General features: G+C 54.7%; 5 protein-coding genes across 5 annotated transcripts; 4 read left to right on the top strand and 1 right to left on the bottom strand.

The window, feature by feature from the left end:
- Positions 1-1,899: 1,899 nt before the first annotated feature.
- On the top strand, positions 1,900-4,501 carry PG998_001755 (uncharacterized protein; the record flags this gene model as incomplete). Its single annotated transcript, XM_066868573.1, has 7 exons — positions 1,900-1,967; positions 2,022-2,048; positions 2,100-2,169; positions 2,263-2,447; positions 2,529-3,022; positions 3,079-3,596; positions 3,659-4,501. The coding sequence occupies 7 exons, from the start codon at positions 1,900-1,902 to the stop codon at positions 4,499-4,501; spliced, it is 2,205 nt and encodes a 734-aa protein (XP_066736988.1).
- A 348-nt stretch (positions 4,502-4,849) lies between these two features.
- Positions 4,850-6,239, top strand: PG998_001754 (uncharacterized protein; the record flags this gene model as incomplete). Its single annotated transcript, XM_066868572.1, has 3 exons — positions 4,850-5,133; positions 5,228-5,430; positions 5,524-6,239. The coding sequence occupies 3 exons, from the start codon at positions 4,850-4,852 to the stop codon at positions 6,237-6,239; spliced, it is 1,203 nt and encodes a 400-aa protein (XP_066736987.1).
- Positions 6,240-8,123: 1,884 nt separating this feature from the next.
- PG998_001753 (S-adenosyl-L-methionine-dependent methyltransferase) lies at positions 8,124-9,398 on the top strand (the record flags this gene model as incomplete). The annotated part of the gene is made up of 2 exons (XM_066868571.1): positions 8,124-8,506; positions 8,588-9,398. The coding sequence occupies 2 exons, from the start codon at positions 8,124-8,126 to the stop codon at positions 9,396-9,398; spliced, it is 1,194 nt and encodes a 397-aa protein (XP_066736986.1).
- A 1,410-nt stretch (positions 9,399-10,808) lies between these two features.
- On the bottom strand, positions 10,809-11,443 carry PG998_001752 (uncharacterized protein; the record flags this gene model as incomplete). Its single annotated transcript, XM_066868570.1, has 2 exons — positions 10,809-11,181; positions 11,298-11,443. The coding sequence occupies 2 exons, from the start codon at positions 11,441-11,443 to the stop codon at positions 10,809-10,811; spliced, it is 519 nt and encodes a 172-aa protein (XP_066736985.1).
- A 1,063-nt stretch (positions 11,444-12,506) lies between these two features.
- PG998_001751 (MFS transporter) lies at positions 12,507-14,241 on the top strand (the record flags this gene model as incomplete). Its single annotated transcript, XM_066868569.1, has 7 exons — positions 12,507-12,572; positions 12,625-12,861; positions 12,971-13,192; positions 13,219-13,644; positions 13,696-13,715; positions 13,774-14,023; positions 14,092-14,241. 7 exons carry the CDS (start codon positions 12,507-12,509, stop codon positions 14,239-14,241), a joined length of 1,371 nt encoding a protein of 456 aa, XP_066736984.1.
- Between the last annotated feature and the right edge of the window lie 469 nt (positions 14,242-14,710).

The following is a 14,710-nucleotide window of genomic DNA, read 5'->3' as shown; positions in this document are numbered from 1 at the left end:
CATTTGCAGGCAGACCGGGAAAGAGCCATGTGAGTTGATCAGTAAAGTGCTCAAATGATACCGCGTATACTTATCATGGTACAATATCTGAGATGGGATCCTGTACTACTTTTCTCGATACCGGTATGACGAATACCTAAAATTGGCTCAGGGAAACAGAAGTGAGATATCACCTGTGCTTGGGCTTTATCCACCCGCGAACTGATCAGGACCCCAATACGTGTGTACCACCCCATACCTGTGTACTTGACACACGGGGGCGGTGAAGGTAGGTAAGTGCAAGGGGTGGCGCTGTATCGTATGGTGATCATCGTGTTTGATTTTCTCATTACGGCGAGCAAATATCGGCCTTGCGTTGGACGGCCCAACGAAGCTACCTTTGCTCGACATCGTTACACAACACAGCCTAAACGGAGACCTGCCCAGGCTGGGGGTCCAGATCTCAGCAGCAGGGAGGCTTTGCTTTGCCTGGCATCTTGGCCAGGATAGAAGGAAGATTAACTGAGCAAGGGATGGTCGAAATATACGTATAGTATTGTATCCCACTTTTGCCGAGTGATGGTTAAGTCTTCTCGCAGGTGTAATGCGCGGGAAAAGGGTCATGGATTACATAAGGTAGCCTGTTTTGATACAGTATGTTTCAGATCTCCTGTATCCCTTCCTTGCTTACCTACGTTTCCTGTCAAACTGTCAACTAACCTCCCTACCTTGCCTCATGTACGTTCCCGCGCCGTCGCATGCTCGAAAGACTGCGCCCCGTCTCGGTACATCGGCCTAACTCAGCGGGAGTTGGGGTCCAAGAACGCCTATCCGAAGTCAAAAAGCCCCGAGGGCGTCTTGTGGCGCCACTGCCACCTTCCATTTGCATCCCCCCCGACAGGCAGGCCAAGAGTAGCCGAGCCCGGAATGGCTGGATCTCATGCTTCCCCGCACCCACGCAGAGGCGCAACTCCAAAAGATGGATAACCGAAAAGGCCACAGTGACCAGAACCCGACGCTTCGCTACGACACGTGCCGGGGGAGGGATGGGCAATGCAATTACATACAAGTCTCTCTGGCGTTGCTCGCTGATTAGAACACCCCCCGGTTCCGCTGGACTCCCTGTCCCTGTCCCAGACTGCCACAAAGAGCAAAGGCCTCGGTATCTTGGATACTTGGGTACTGTCTACCTGACCGAACATAGAGTAGAGTGACGCAGCCCTGTGTCTGGTTTGGGGTTGGGTCCTGTCTTGGGATATATCGTTCTTACCAAATCAATGTCAGATGGCCTGGTATTTGCGACAACGGCCGCACCCTTTTATCTGTTTGAGAATGCCCCATGCTTTCTGGACCGTTGAACCTTGGAAACAGATTGGCTTGGACCCCAAAGCAGTCTCTAGATATCATATCGTATGAAGCGCAGCTCCGGGGCCCTCGGGCTTCATGCCACATACGAATGTAATGCTGCTCGATTCTCCAATTTAGTCCCCTTTCCGGGCTCGGATGCCGCACAACGTCTGGCAGACTAGCTCAGCCCGTATACAAGGGGTGTGTATGATCCGGGAGTTGCTACTAGCCCATGTGGCATACCATCTGGGTCATCATCCACAACAACAACCCCTCCAACTGCGCAACCCGTGTAAACTGGATGCAAGACAAATCATTTGCGCTTAGAAGACCTCGCTACCAACGTGAGCTCACAATATAAGCCGCAGCGAGGGAGGGTTGCACTGCAACTCTATTGGCCGGCAGGCTATCATATCACGTTTAAATGTTGACCACCCCTTCCGACTCGTAGTTGTCTTCTCCAACTGACAGCTCCCCGAACTCCTTTTCCAGTACACTCGGAATCGACTCGAAGGGTCCCGTGAAACTTGCCCTCTTGAACTTTAACCAAGAAAAGAAACCCAACTAGCGGACATGGCGACGGTTGGTATTTCCGCCACGGGCGAGACGAACGGCACGCAGCCTACAACCACTGTCGATGTGTGAGTACAGAAAAAGCACCGAATGGAGATGCCATGGAGCTAACATCATCGCAGCTTGATCATCGGCGCAGGGCCTGCGGGGTAAGACTACATGGTCTAGAATATAACGAGTCGGAGGCTAACTGCCTGAAGTATCATGGCTGCCGCCTGGATGGCTCGCATGGGTTTGAAGACTCGCATTATTGATAAGAGGAATACAAAGGTACTATTTGGACGAGACATCTCGTCGTCCCCGTGGGCCCCTGAACCCCCGTCTTTGGTCTTGAGGTGATGACTGACATACTGCCCGAATAAGGTGTTCTGCGGTCAAGCTGATGGTTTGAATGCTCGCAGTCTCGAGATGTTGGATAGTCTCGGATTTGGTGACAGAGCCTGGAAGGAGGCCAATCATATGATAGAGGTATGCACCAAGCGAAGGCCTCACTCAAAGACACTCGAGTGCCGTATGCTAACGCTAAAGCCATATAGATATGTCTATGGGTAAGTTTTGGTCGTGAAAATCGCCTTCGTGGGGCACCGGTAGTGACTCTCCTAGAACCCGGACGAGTACGGCATCATCAGACGTTCAGACCGTGTACCAGATACGCCTGTTGGCCTCTCACGTCTCCAGCAGAGCACATTACACCAAGGCCGCATTGAGCGCTTCTTCCTCGACAATATCAAGAAGTATTCCAATGACACCATCAAAGTTGAGCGAGGGGTTCTGCCAGAATCTCTTGAGATTGACCAGAGCAAAGTCGAAGACCAGAATGCTTATCCCGTCACCGTCAAGCTGCGGTTCTTGACGGAAGAAGAGGCGGCACCTAGGCAGCTTGGAGGCAGCAAGGTCTCGGATGGTCTCTTCCGAAGCAATCTGTTTCAAGAGGCGGATGAAGATGCCCTAATCAGGCAGACTTACGGCAGAGCGGGAACCGGCGAAACGGTTCATGCTAAGTATGTCATCGGGTGCGACGGTGCTCGGAGTTGGACTCGAACCACACTCGGCTTTGAGCTTGAAGGTGAAGCCACTGATATGATATGGGGTGTCATGGACATCATCCCATTTACCGACTTTCGTGAGTATATCAAGCCCGGAGCGATGTGATCAATACTGATGCGCAACTTTGCTCAGCGGATATTCGTTGCCGATGTGCAATCCACTCTGCCACCCATGGCAGTCTCATGATCATCCCACGCGAGAACAACCTGGTGCGGCTGTACATTCAGCTTGTGGAGGTTAAGCCAGATGCATCTGGACGCGCGGATCGCACCAAGATCACCCCTGACTTTATCTTCAACGCAGCCAAGAAGATCATCGATCCGTACAAGATCGATTATGAGGTCTGCGACTGGTGGACTGCCTACCAAATCGGACAGCGCGTGGGCACTAATTTTGACGCCCACCAACGCGTGTTCCTGGCCGGCGACGCCGTGCACACGCATTCACCCAAGGCTGGCCAAGGCATGAACATCTCGATGCAAGACTGCTACAACCTCGGGTGGAAGCTCGGCCTCGTCTGTCGAGGTATCGCACAGCCTAACATCCTCAAGACGTACCAAAGTGAGCGTCGGCGCATTGCCCGAGACCTGATCGACTTCGATAACCGCTTTGCCCGCCTCTTCTCCGGGAGGCCAGCAAAGGATATCTTGGTAAGCAAAGAAACGATATCCCCTCACCCCTGGGAATTCAATGTCAAGTAACACTCTTATAGGACGCCGAGGGAGTCTCCATGGATGAGTTCAAGGAGGCCTTCGTTCAGGGTAACATGTTTGCCTGCGGCCTCTCGGTCAACTATGGGCCCAGCAACCTAGTCCTCAAGCCTGGTAACGCCGAGGATCAGGGCGACGGCAGTGCAGTGGCGCCACCTTCCGTAGCCATGTCAGAGGCGGATTTCAGCCGGAAGCAGGCACTGGCGACTGGCATCCCTGTCGGCATGCGCTTCAATAGTTTCCAGGTCCTGAACCAGTCCTCCGCGCAGCCATGGCAATTCCAGCAGCGGCTGCCGGCCGACGGACGGTTCCGAGTCGTGTTGTTCGCGGGCAACATTCACAGTGCGCAGCAGAAAGAGCGTATCGAGTCGTTCTGCGCCAAGCTAGATGCGCCGGGAAGTTTCCTGCACCGTTCCATCAGCGGCGGCGACGGCGGCGTTTGCGACGGGCTGCATAGCGTGGTGGAAATCTTGACGATTCACTCGGCCAAGCGCTGGGACACGGAACTGCTGCGGGACTTCCCCGAAGTGCTCCACCCGTTCCGCAAGGCCACGGGCTGGAGCTACGACAAGGTCTACGTGGACGATGTCAGCTACCACGAGGGCTTTGGCGATGCGTACAAGAACTACGGCGTCGACAAGGAGCGCGGCTGCGTCGTCATCGTCCGGCCGGATCAGTATGTCGCGTGGGTTGGTGAATTGGAGGACTTTGACGAGGTGCAGGCGTACTTCGAGGGCTGCCTCGTGCTAAAGGACTATAAGAATGGGGTGGCCTCATCGCCCGTCGCTGTTAGTAGCCCTGAGGGTCCGGTCGCCACCAATGGCATCTCTATGCCTGTGCGATGAGGCACTGCAATGCCATCTGCTTTAGTCTAGTCTTATGAGTGTATTAGTTCGCCTACGTACGCGTTATCTCGTTAGTACAGCACCACAGCACCACAACACTACAGCTGTCAGCAAGAGCAAGTACGGGAGGTGGTAGGTATGCATGGTGTGTGTGTGTGTGTGTGATTGGATGATGACCCGTGATGTGGGGTGCTTGGATATACGCCGTACCTTGTTGCTCGCTATTGAACCTACCACCACCAACTACGTAATCTCTTTGATTAGGCAACACTTCCCAAGACCACCGATCCTCCCCATCGCCCAGGCAGCTTGTTCTTTTTAGATACGTCAAAAACGTACAGAAAAGACATGGCAGAGTCTACGGGCGGTGCAGTGGCAACTTCGGTTCGGGACCAAGCCGTTGCCTACTTGGCAAACGAGCGCTTTCACCAACGATTCACATTGCCAGCCACAACTGACCATGAGGCACTCGTCGTGAGCTACTCCGATTCAGGGCGCGATGCGGGCGACGACCCCAATGCGGTGCCGACCATGCTATACATTCCCGGCATGTTTTCCTCGCGTCTGTTTGGAGTCTATCCTCTGCATGCAATGGGGCAAAAGCTGGGCGTACGTGTTCTGGCCATTGACCGGTATGTATTTGCAGAGCAGCAGTATTCAAAGACTGCCGGCGCAGATGGAATTTGGTCTGATCCTTGATAATCTAACATGCTGGTCGCCCGATAGTCCTGAGATGGGCTATTCCACCAACGTGCCGCTTGCACAGAGACTCGCAGTCTGGCTGGAAACAGTGCCTGCACTCCTCAAGCATCTCGGTATCGACCACGTTGCACTTGTGTCGCACAGCAGTGGCACCATTTACAGCCTGAACCTCTTGTATCACTTCCGTGATATCTTGAGCCCTACCAAACCGTTCGTAGCATTATTCGGTAGGTTGATGCCAGCCGGCAGGCCAGATTTGGATGATCGGCCAATGAGATATGCGGCAATCCCATACATTGGTACACACTAACATCGTATAGCACCGTTTGTACATCCCACCCACTCTCGGGTCGTATCTCTCCAAGTGGCTCAGTACGTACCAGCACCAGCTTTCAGCGCCTGGCACCATATTCCGCGACTCTTTGTCACCAAGGCGCAACCTGCCTTTGCTTCAAGCGGGGCAATACTTACCAAAACCGCCAGCGCCATTTTTGGTAAAATGGATAGCAGCAGTGCTGGGCGCCACGGGTTTTCTCGGCGACTGGAGAAGAAGTATGGGTTTGCTGGCAATTTGCAAACAGAACTGAACGAGCAAATACCCAAGATAATGTTCGAAGGGCAAACAGTAGGAGCAGACAGCGAGGCATTGCAGTGCTTGAAAAAAGGAGCGAGTGGGACGTGGGGCAAGTGCGACGATTATCCAGCATTCGTCCGTGGCTTGGCTGAGCTGGAGAGGAGCAGGGGTCTTGGAGAAGAAAGGCCAAGGCTCAAGATACGTGCGTACTTCGCCGAGACCGATGCCATGATCGGACATAAAGGCCAGCTCTACATGGAAGAATGTTGGAGAGGAGAGGACAGCGAGTTCGAAGACTGCCTCGATTTCGGCGCTGCATCCATTAAGGGGACAGATCACGACACTGTTTCGCGCAACCTCAAGACCCTGGAAGCCATCTTTCATGAGGCGGGTGGAAAGAAAACACGCCACTCCAACACCACCCCAGCTGACGGGAAGGTTCAGGTGGGAACAAATGGATGAATCCTCCCTTAGCCGAATGTTAATTGGTACTCGGATGTTTATTGCTGCTATGGGGCATGTCACGAACAAATCCGTGGCCAGCATGCAGCACCTTTCCGGACCGGCATGCGGGGAGACAGCGGCAACGCGCTTGTCTATAGCAGACCTGATTTGGCACAATGGGCCGGGGCATGCCCGAGTGATCCGGGCAAGGTGGGTTAGACGTGAGACGTATGCAGATAAGATGCAGCGCCATCGTCAGGGGACGGCAAGGCTAGCTAGGTAGCTAGTCGATTCAACCCATCTCGGGACACTCTACCTGCCCCGATGGACCGAGGATTCATTGCCATTTTCGGTTCGTACTTAGACTGCAAACAAGATGCATTGGTTACACGAGGCACACTTGCCCGACGTGCCAGGGGTCGGATGCAGCCATGGCAGCGTGCAGGAGACACTGCCCGCATTCTTCATGTCATGTCCATGAATAAATAGTCCAGCGCGTAAGCGGGATGCCGGTTGGCACGTGGTTTGTCCCCCTCATCTATCTTCCTCAGCTCAAGACACGAGTCAGGCCTGCCTCTGATCCGCTGAGCTAAGCCAAGAAAGCCAACATGCTCAGGCCCGTATTGGATGGCATTTGCTGCGGGCCATGGGTCACCGACGGCTTCCCTCGAAGCTTATTTCAACAACACTTTCCAACACGGCGCAGTTTCCTGTGACTAGACGGTGCAGTCGTTTGATCGCATCTAGCTATGTTGATGCACGCATGGCTTGTCAATAATGTTGCTCAGCTTGGGCTGAGGACGAAAACGGACCTGCCCCAACCAGAGCTTGCATGGAGCCCGGAAAAGGGGAAGACTGACATTGGGCGGACTTCTTGAAAAGACGACAGACACGCTTGGAGGATGTTTCCCGGCGTGGAACGACTCTGGCGACTGGATGGCATGGGATAGCATCCTCTCTCAAGGTCGGTTGTTCGACCCCCGGGAAGGCAGTAACGCCTAGGGACGAAAGTTTAGGCGGCGGGAGGAAAGCGTGCCTCTGACTGGAGCCGGGGGTCCGGCCCGGGCTTTACGGGAGCAGAGGAAATGGTGGGAGGAAATGATGGGTGCCTGCAGATCTGTCCAGCTGTCAGTTGACAAGGAGGGGCAGCGGGCAGCCATGATGAAGTGGCACCATCAACATGACAACATGTGCTTGGAGCCTCTGCGAGATTGGATCCAATGTTAAATTCCCACGCCGTGCTTTTTCTCTCTGGTTAGTCACCAGTCACTCAAGCCAGCAGCAAACCGACGGGAGTCACCGGTCGTCCCTGTGAGTCCATCATCCCATCCAATTCTACTCTACCTCACCTTGCCCGGCCCTGCCGCGTAAGAACAGGAAATTACTGGATCCCTTTGGCCCTTTGGCCCTTGGGGCCTGCCGTGTTTTTTTTTTACTTACATCTATGTGCGCTCCACGAAATCTGCGTGGACTAATCCGGAGCTTGGCCGTCTCCGGTGTCTATCAGATCATTTCTCGGATACTATCACCTTTATTCGTAAGCAGCGGTCCCGCAACATCCGAGTGACGAAGAAACCCAGGACATCCAACCCAGCCAGGCCTTGCCTTGGACCGATCAAATCAAATTATATGACATAACTTGCACTTGCGTGACCGGGCCTTCCCTTGTTTGGATTTCCTTCTGATGATCGGGTACTGTTCAACGTAAAAAACCTAGTTTTCCTGCACATTGTCTTGTCCCTCTCAGTTCCGGGTAACACCGCATCGCTACACCAGGCATACCACCCCATCTCTCTCTCACTCTCACTTGAATCGCCCCGCGCGTGCACGCACGCACACACATACCGCCTCCCGCCTCTTCCTCTCTCCCTCTCTATCTTTCGGTCTCCAACACCCGGTAGCATGGCCGCTGTCACACCTACGCGACCACAGCAGTTGCCGTCCTTAGATGCCGCCGCCAAATCCAGCAGCGAGAGTCCCAGGTCAAGCAACACCAGCAATGAAAAGGTCGATGCATTAGCGCCTACACTTGGCTTTGCGCCGCCAAACAAGAAGTCGTCCCCTGTAGATCGCTCTGCATCGACGAAAAGATGGAAGACGTTCCGCGCTTCCTTCAAACATCTCTGGAACTTGACGCCCAAAGAAGTCGACGACTTCATGGACTCTTATGTCATTTACAACCTGGACTGGGAGAATGAGAAGGAAATGATCGACGCCTTGGGCCCAGATTATCAACAACGCGTAGGGTCATGCCTCCGATCCTACTACGGCATCATGAACCATCTGTGAGTCCCTCCTCTGGGATGGATGCATTGTTTCTGGATATGTACAATGCGAAACCGGGGCTATTATTGACATTATACCAGGTGTGCTCTCGGCGATGTAGAGAAGATGTATATCCCGCCGCAGATGGACAAGCAAGCATCCGTCCTGGATAATCAACTGCTGTTTGAGGAGGCGGTTGCCAGAGACCTGGGCCTGAAAGCAGGCGACAAAGTCTTGGATCTGGGGTGTGGCCGCGGGCGTGTCGCTGCGCATATGGCCAAATACACTGGAGCGCAAGTTACGGGGTTAAACATTGACCCCAATCAGATCGCACAAGCCACCAGCTTCAACCAGGAACTGGGGCTGGATAACGGATTCGTGGAGCACGACCAGAACGATCTGCCTCTCCCCTTTGCTGACGCGTCATTCGATGCATTCTACGAGATCCAGGCCTTGAGTTTGTGCAGAGACCCGCGAGCTCTCTTCCACGAGATTTTCCGGATTCTCAAGCCAGGTGCCAAGTTTGTCCTCTGTGACTGGGTCAGCTTGCCGGCATACGACCCCTACAACGCCGAGCATGCCGAGCTCATGCGCCGGGTGAAGCCGTTGATTGGCGCTGTCGGGACCCCAACCCCTACCAGCTTCGAAGCAGCCCTACGGAATGCCGGCTTTAGCGTCTCGCGCTCCGACAATCCCAGCATCGACGACCTCCAGGCTCCACTGATCGACAAGGTGGACATCTACTTTCGAGCCATGCGGCAAGCTATTCTGGCCGGTGTGAAGCTCCACCTGGTGCCCTCGCACTTCAAGACGCTGGTCAACCGACTCTGTCTCGACGGCCAGGCCTTTGTGAAGATGGACAACATGCGCTTGTCGACGACGACGTATCGCATTGTGGCCGCGAAGCCATAGGCCGACACCTTCCATTCCTGGTGCTGTGACCCTGCCTGATCTTCCTCTTTCCCTGTTGCTTTTGTACGACTCAATCATACAGCAGCTCGGCGTCTGGATCAATTATGATATCCTTTCTCGCAAATTCGCCGTGCTTCACGATGCATGTCATCCAGTCGCGCCACAAGCGGCATTCTTATTCCGGTAAAAGCTAATGGCTCTACCAACTGGGCCCCTGACAAAGCCCACCAGCTCATACCAGTTGGCCTGCCTTTTGAGCAACGATTATTTCTCTGATTTGGAAGGATTGTGGATGCATCACGTCCGTAGGTGCCTCCCAAGGCTGACCCGATGTATTTGCAGCCCCTTCAGTTACACCAGGAAGAGGAATCCGTAGGTCCATAGTCAATAATATCCAAACCTCAGACCACTCTACATCAAATTGCCTACCTTCGTCTTGGATATGATGGGTGCTGACCTGCCGGCTGAGGTCGCTGTTTGCAGATAACCTCTTTGTTCGCTTCTGGTGCAATAATGCCGACCGGTGAATCTGCTTTTGGCCCTGCATCACCATCCCTGGAGTCTCCGAGATGGAGACTGAGCCTCCGTCTGTCAATCTGAGGAGCGGCCGTAAATGGGGGGGGTGCGGGCGACTCGATCAATTCAGGGAGGATCAAGACCGACGCTTCCAAGCTTCCTAACCGCGTTCGAAGACCGGAGAATACAGATCAGGATATCTACTTATCACCGAAATCGAAATTGCCGAAAGCCATAGCCATCAATGCCAAGTTAACCCCCCGACCAGGTGCGCAAACATCTACGAACCCTTTCCGCGCGGAGTTTGATGCAGTGAAGTGGCAAAAGGGGCCTGGTCACCAAACGAAGGGCAGTCATGAAGATAAACTTGGGCAACAGACTATTGTAATTCCGTTCCCCGAAAAATTGAAATCTCCAACCTCCAGAACAAGGAATCCGACATGGAGTGGTCTGGACAACCGTTCTGGAGGTAACCTCCTGCGCCACGGATCAGGGTCTTGGGATAAACCAAATTACCCCATCTTCGGCCACAGCGCGCACTCCTACCAGCAGAACACACCCGATATATGGTTATGGCGGGATCAGGACTGGCTGCGGCAGGAGATGATGAACAAACAAGACATGAGGGTGAGGCAAAGGCGCGGCGGGCTATGAAAATGGCGGGGAGGAGGGCCTCGTCGGCGAAACGGGCAAGATTGCTGGAAGAGGAGAGGCAGAGAGCTTCCGAAAAGGGGGCCAAGGCTACGAAAGAGTTTCTGCAGAGGACCCAGGCATTGAGACTTTGGTACTGCAATCGCATGTGGTCTACGATAGCTTACAAGTATGGAACTTCGGCGTTTCCGGCTTGATTAACTCGTCTGACGGTAAAGACACGACTCCAGGCCAAAATCGATTCTACCTAGCCTCCATCCCTCCTCTAGCCAGCTCATACCCCTCTGAGAGGTTGGCAACCACAAAATTTGACTCGCCCTTGTAGGACTGCGTAATCCCGTCGGGAGACTCTTCCGCAGGAAAGAGGCTCGCCTGCCATTCCTTGAACCCCCCAACGCGCTGTCCCGTCTGAGCATCCACTCGGTACGTCACGACCAACAAATACGGTCCGCTGGTGCCCGGTCGCGAGGGCTCGTGCCGGAACTGCCACTGGACGGTCGGGTCGTCGCAGGGTCGCCAGGCGACGTCAGGCAAGAGCCCGCCAGCAGCAGCGCGGCCGTAGAACGAGCACTTAATTGCGTCGCCGCCTCCAGGGATGCTTACGGCGAAGGCGAAACTGGCATGAGATGGTCAGTCAAGCCACTCGATTACTTGCTACATAGGGAGTAGCCAGTCTTCTCTGTATTAAAGAGCACAGAAAGGGGGAAGAAATCCAAGAATGGGGCTACTCACTGCGCGGCCGGCTTACCAGACTCGGTGGAAGCAGCGAGTCCTGTAATGTTCAGCTCGGAAGGGATGTTGGCCCGTGGGTGCGGCGCGGCAGCTGAGAAGGAGATGCTGCTGCCGAGGACAGCCGTTATGGCAGTGCGGACCTGCATCTTGAGCGATGCTGTTGGGTTGTGGATGTATGATACTCGAAGTTCAGTCCAAATGCGAGATGGAACCGTGTCGGATGCAGCGGTTCAAATAAGGGTTCTTGATGGTGTCAGCCTCCCATCCCGAGTGCCTAGACAGCACGTCCTTTTATACACATGGCTTGCTCGTAATTTCCCTTGGCAGCTACGACATCGTACAGGACGTCGAGGAAGAAAGCTCGACAGGCACAAGGGCCTCCTGGTGCATGCCAGATGGCAGCATGGACTCCGGGTCGGCTGGCAGCAGCCAATCGGGAGTCGCCCCTTGGACTCGCACGGCTTCCCGGTAGGCGCAGCTGACGTTCAGCTCCGCCTTATCCGCCAGACCCGGCCGTCTCCGTGCTGAGAGTCGTGGTCAGACACCATGAGACGCCACCCCATTGGAGAAATCCCGGGCCTGCCTCGCGTTCCCGGATTCTCGTGTTCGTCTAACACAACACGCGGAAGAAATAATCTTCCAGGTCTCCCTTCCCGCCGACAGCCGCCCCTCCAAGCAAAAGACAACTACCGGCAGAATCCCCCATATTAGCCGACACGCATCGCGGGCTCCCGAGGTAAGGTAAGCAAGGTAAGCAGACAACCTTTACCCTTGCATTCGCCAGGGATGGTCTATCATTCAAACACTTCCCTAGGACTGGACTGCATACATTTCCCCGCAGTTCATGCAGTAGCTTTGTTGTTGTTGATTGGGCGACAGTGCAAGCTCGGGGGTTCTTGATTTGACGGCTTCACGCCGCGTACAGGTACTTCTGGAAGGTGACACCAAGATCCGAAGCCCACGCACCACGGGACTAGATGCAGCTCCTCCCGGATGGGTGGTCAGCCATGTTTTGATACGAAATACATGTTGTGTTGCGTAGCGACTAAAGTTTTGCATCTACACCGCACACACATACTATTTGAAGGCGGCATAGCCTCTTCCAACTGCTGTCCGATTCTCCGGATTTGCCGTATTTGTCTCTTTTCTTTTCTTGGTTAAGCAACCTGCCTATCTGGCACTGAATCCGAAGCAGCAAGTGACGACAACATGTCAGAAAGTGGGGAGAAGCCCGAGACCCGTGGCCAGCATGCCGAGGGGCTTCATAGCAAACATGTAAGTGAAGGATATGGGCCACGAAGCTGGAGGTCGACTGATCCACAGCCAGGCCGCCGTCAACACTATCCTGGCCTCGAACGCTGCGGAGCGCAAATTGCTCTGGAGACAGGACAAGCGCATCATTCCGCTCTCGGCCGGCATCTACTTCCTCTGTTACCTCGACAGGTCCAACATTGGCAACGCCAAGATCCTGAACAACTCCAGCCATGACGATATGCAGACTCAAAACGGCATGACGAACTATCAGTTCAACGTTGCGCTGATGATATTCCTGATTGGGTACTTCGTAAGTCTTTGTTTGGTGCCCGTAGGCGAGAAAGGGGCGTAAGCGCAAGCGTCTCCCACCCAAGAGAACTAGCGACCCTGTCTAACAGCCGTCCTTCCTCTACGGTTAGCTCTTCGAGGTGCCATCCAACATCATGCTTAAGAAGCTTCGCCCATCGCGCTGGCTGGCCATCATCATGTTCATCTGGGGCGCCATCACTATCGGTCTGGGCGGCACCAAAACCTACGCCGAGGTAACCGTGGTCCGGTTCCTGCTGGGCGCCGCCGAGGCGGGGCTGTTCCCAGGCCTCGTGTACTACCTGACCTTCTGGTACAAGAGCGACGAGCGCAGCGTGCGCGTGGCCTTCATCCTGGCGAGTGCGACGCTGGCGGGGGGGCCTTTGGCGGCGCCATCGCCTACGGCATCGGTCACATGAACGGCGCCGCCGGCCACGCCGCCTGGCGCTGGCTCTTTTGGATCGAGGGCATTCCCTCTTGCCTCTCCGCCGTTGCCGTATTCTTTTTCCTGCCCGACTTCCCGGAGCGTGCCAACTGGCTCTCTGAGGCCGAGAAGGACCTAGCCGTCCAGCGGCTCTACCTCGAAGGTAGCAAGGGCGAGGGCAAGGGCGTCAGCTGGGAGGATGCCAAGGCCACCATCACGGATTGGCGGCTGTACGGGCACTACGCCATCTACTTTGCGGTCTCCCTGCCCTTTAGCTCCTTGTCGCTGTTCGTGCCATCGATCACGCAGGGATTGGGGTATAAGGACCTGGAGGCTCAGCTCATGTCTGTACCCCCTTATGCAGTAAGTAACAGATCGCAGCTTAGCTATGGTATGATGAGGTGCTAACCACAGGAATTTGCAGGCAGCATATGGTAAGCGTATTCTGGGTAACCATCCGGTTTCCGACGGAACTAACAGAAGGAAACACAGTTTCACAGATTCTCGTCTCCTGGTCTGCCGACCACTTCAACAGCCGTGGATATCATTGCGCAGGTGCTGCTTTCGTCGGCGCCATCGCGTTCCTCGTATCAGCTGTCCTCCCCCCGACAACTACGGTGGCCGTTATGCCACCCTCGTCATCGGCTCGGCCGGGGCCTTCGCATGCGTCCCGCCAATGCTGGGCTGGCTCTCGTCCAACATCTGGACCACGGCCTCGACGGGGCTCGCCATCGCTATCAATGTGAGTATCGGAGCAGGGCTGGGTCAGATACCCGGGGTATGGATCTACAAGGCAGATGAAGCCAAAAGGGCTACCCTACGGGGCATGGCGTGAACTGTGCCATGCTATTCGTGGTGACGATCGGGGCTATTGGCCTGAGCATATTCTACCAGCGCAAGAACAAGCGCATCCAGAGCTCCATGGTTGAGGGAGACGAGGTCAGACTTTACAAGCTCTAAATATTCCCTTGGTAGGTGTTAGTGCACATAACTGTAGGTATTTGCCTGGCACTCAGGGGAACGCTATAAGCCAGTCTGTAGCCGAGATTATGGAGCCACGACGAAAGAGAGAACCCAGATAGTCAATTTGCAGTACCCCTCGCTCATCCATAGGCCAACGTACCACATTTTTTGTTGCCAGGAATGTGACTTACCCTAGAGTGTGGCCGAATCCTATCCCTTCCTTGGGTCTGGGCTAACGGGCCGGTGCATTTCGATTTCTATTCCTGGGGTATCTGCGGGGGGAATCGGCATACTGGAGTTTGATTTCCAGTCATACGGCCCCTGATTTGCTCAACGTTCTTCGATTTAGCCGGGGCAAATACGGTGTGACTGCTCGCTTGCGGCAAGAGCAACGGCAAGTCTACGTAGACTGACCGCCGGTCGACAGGCTGTGTAGCTTTCGTATTCCTCTCAGCCGACTTCTGGC

This window comes from Apiospora kogelbergensis (genome assembly GCF_038363985.1).
Source record: "Apiospora kogelbergensis strain CBS 113332 chromosome Unknown utg000001l_segment0_segment0, whole genome shotgun sequence".
Classification (NCBI taxonomy): Eukaryota; Fungi; Ascomycota; class Sordariomycetes; order Amphisphaeriales; family Apiosporaceae; genus Apiospora; species Apiospora kogelbergensis.
Note: the sequence above shows the minus strand (reverse complement) of the source record. Positions and strands in the feature narration are given on the sequence as shown.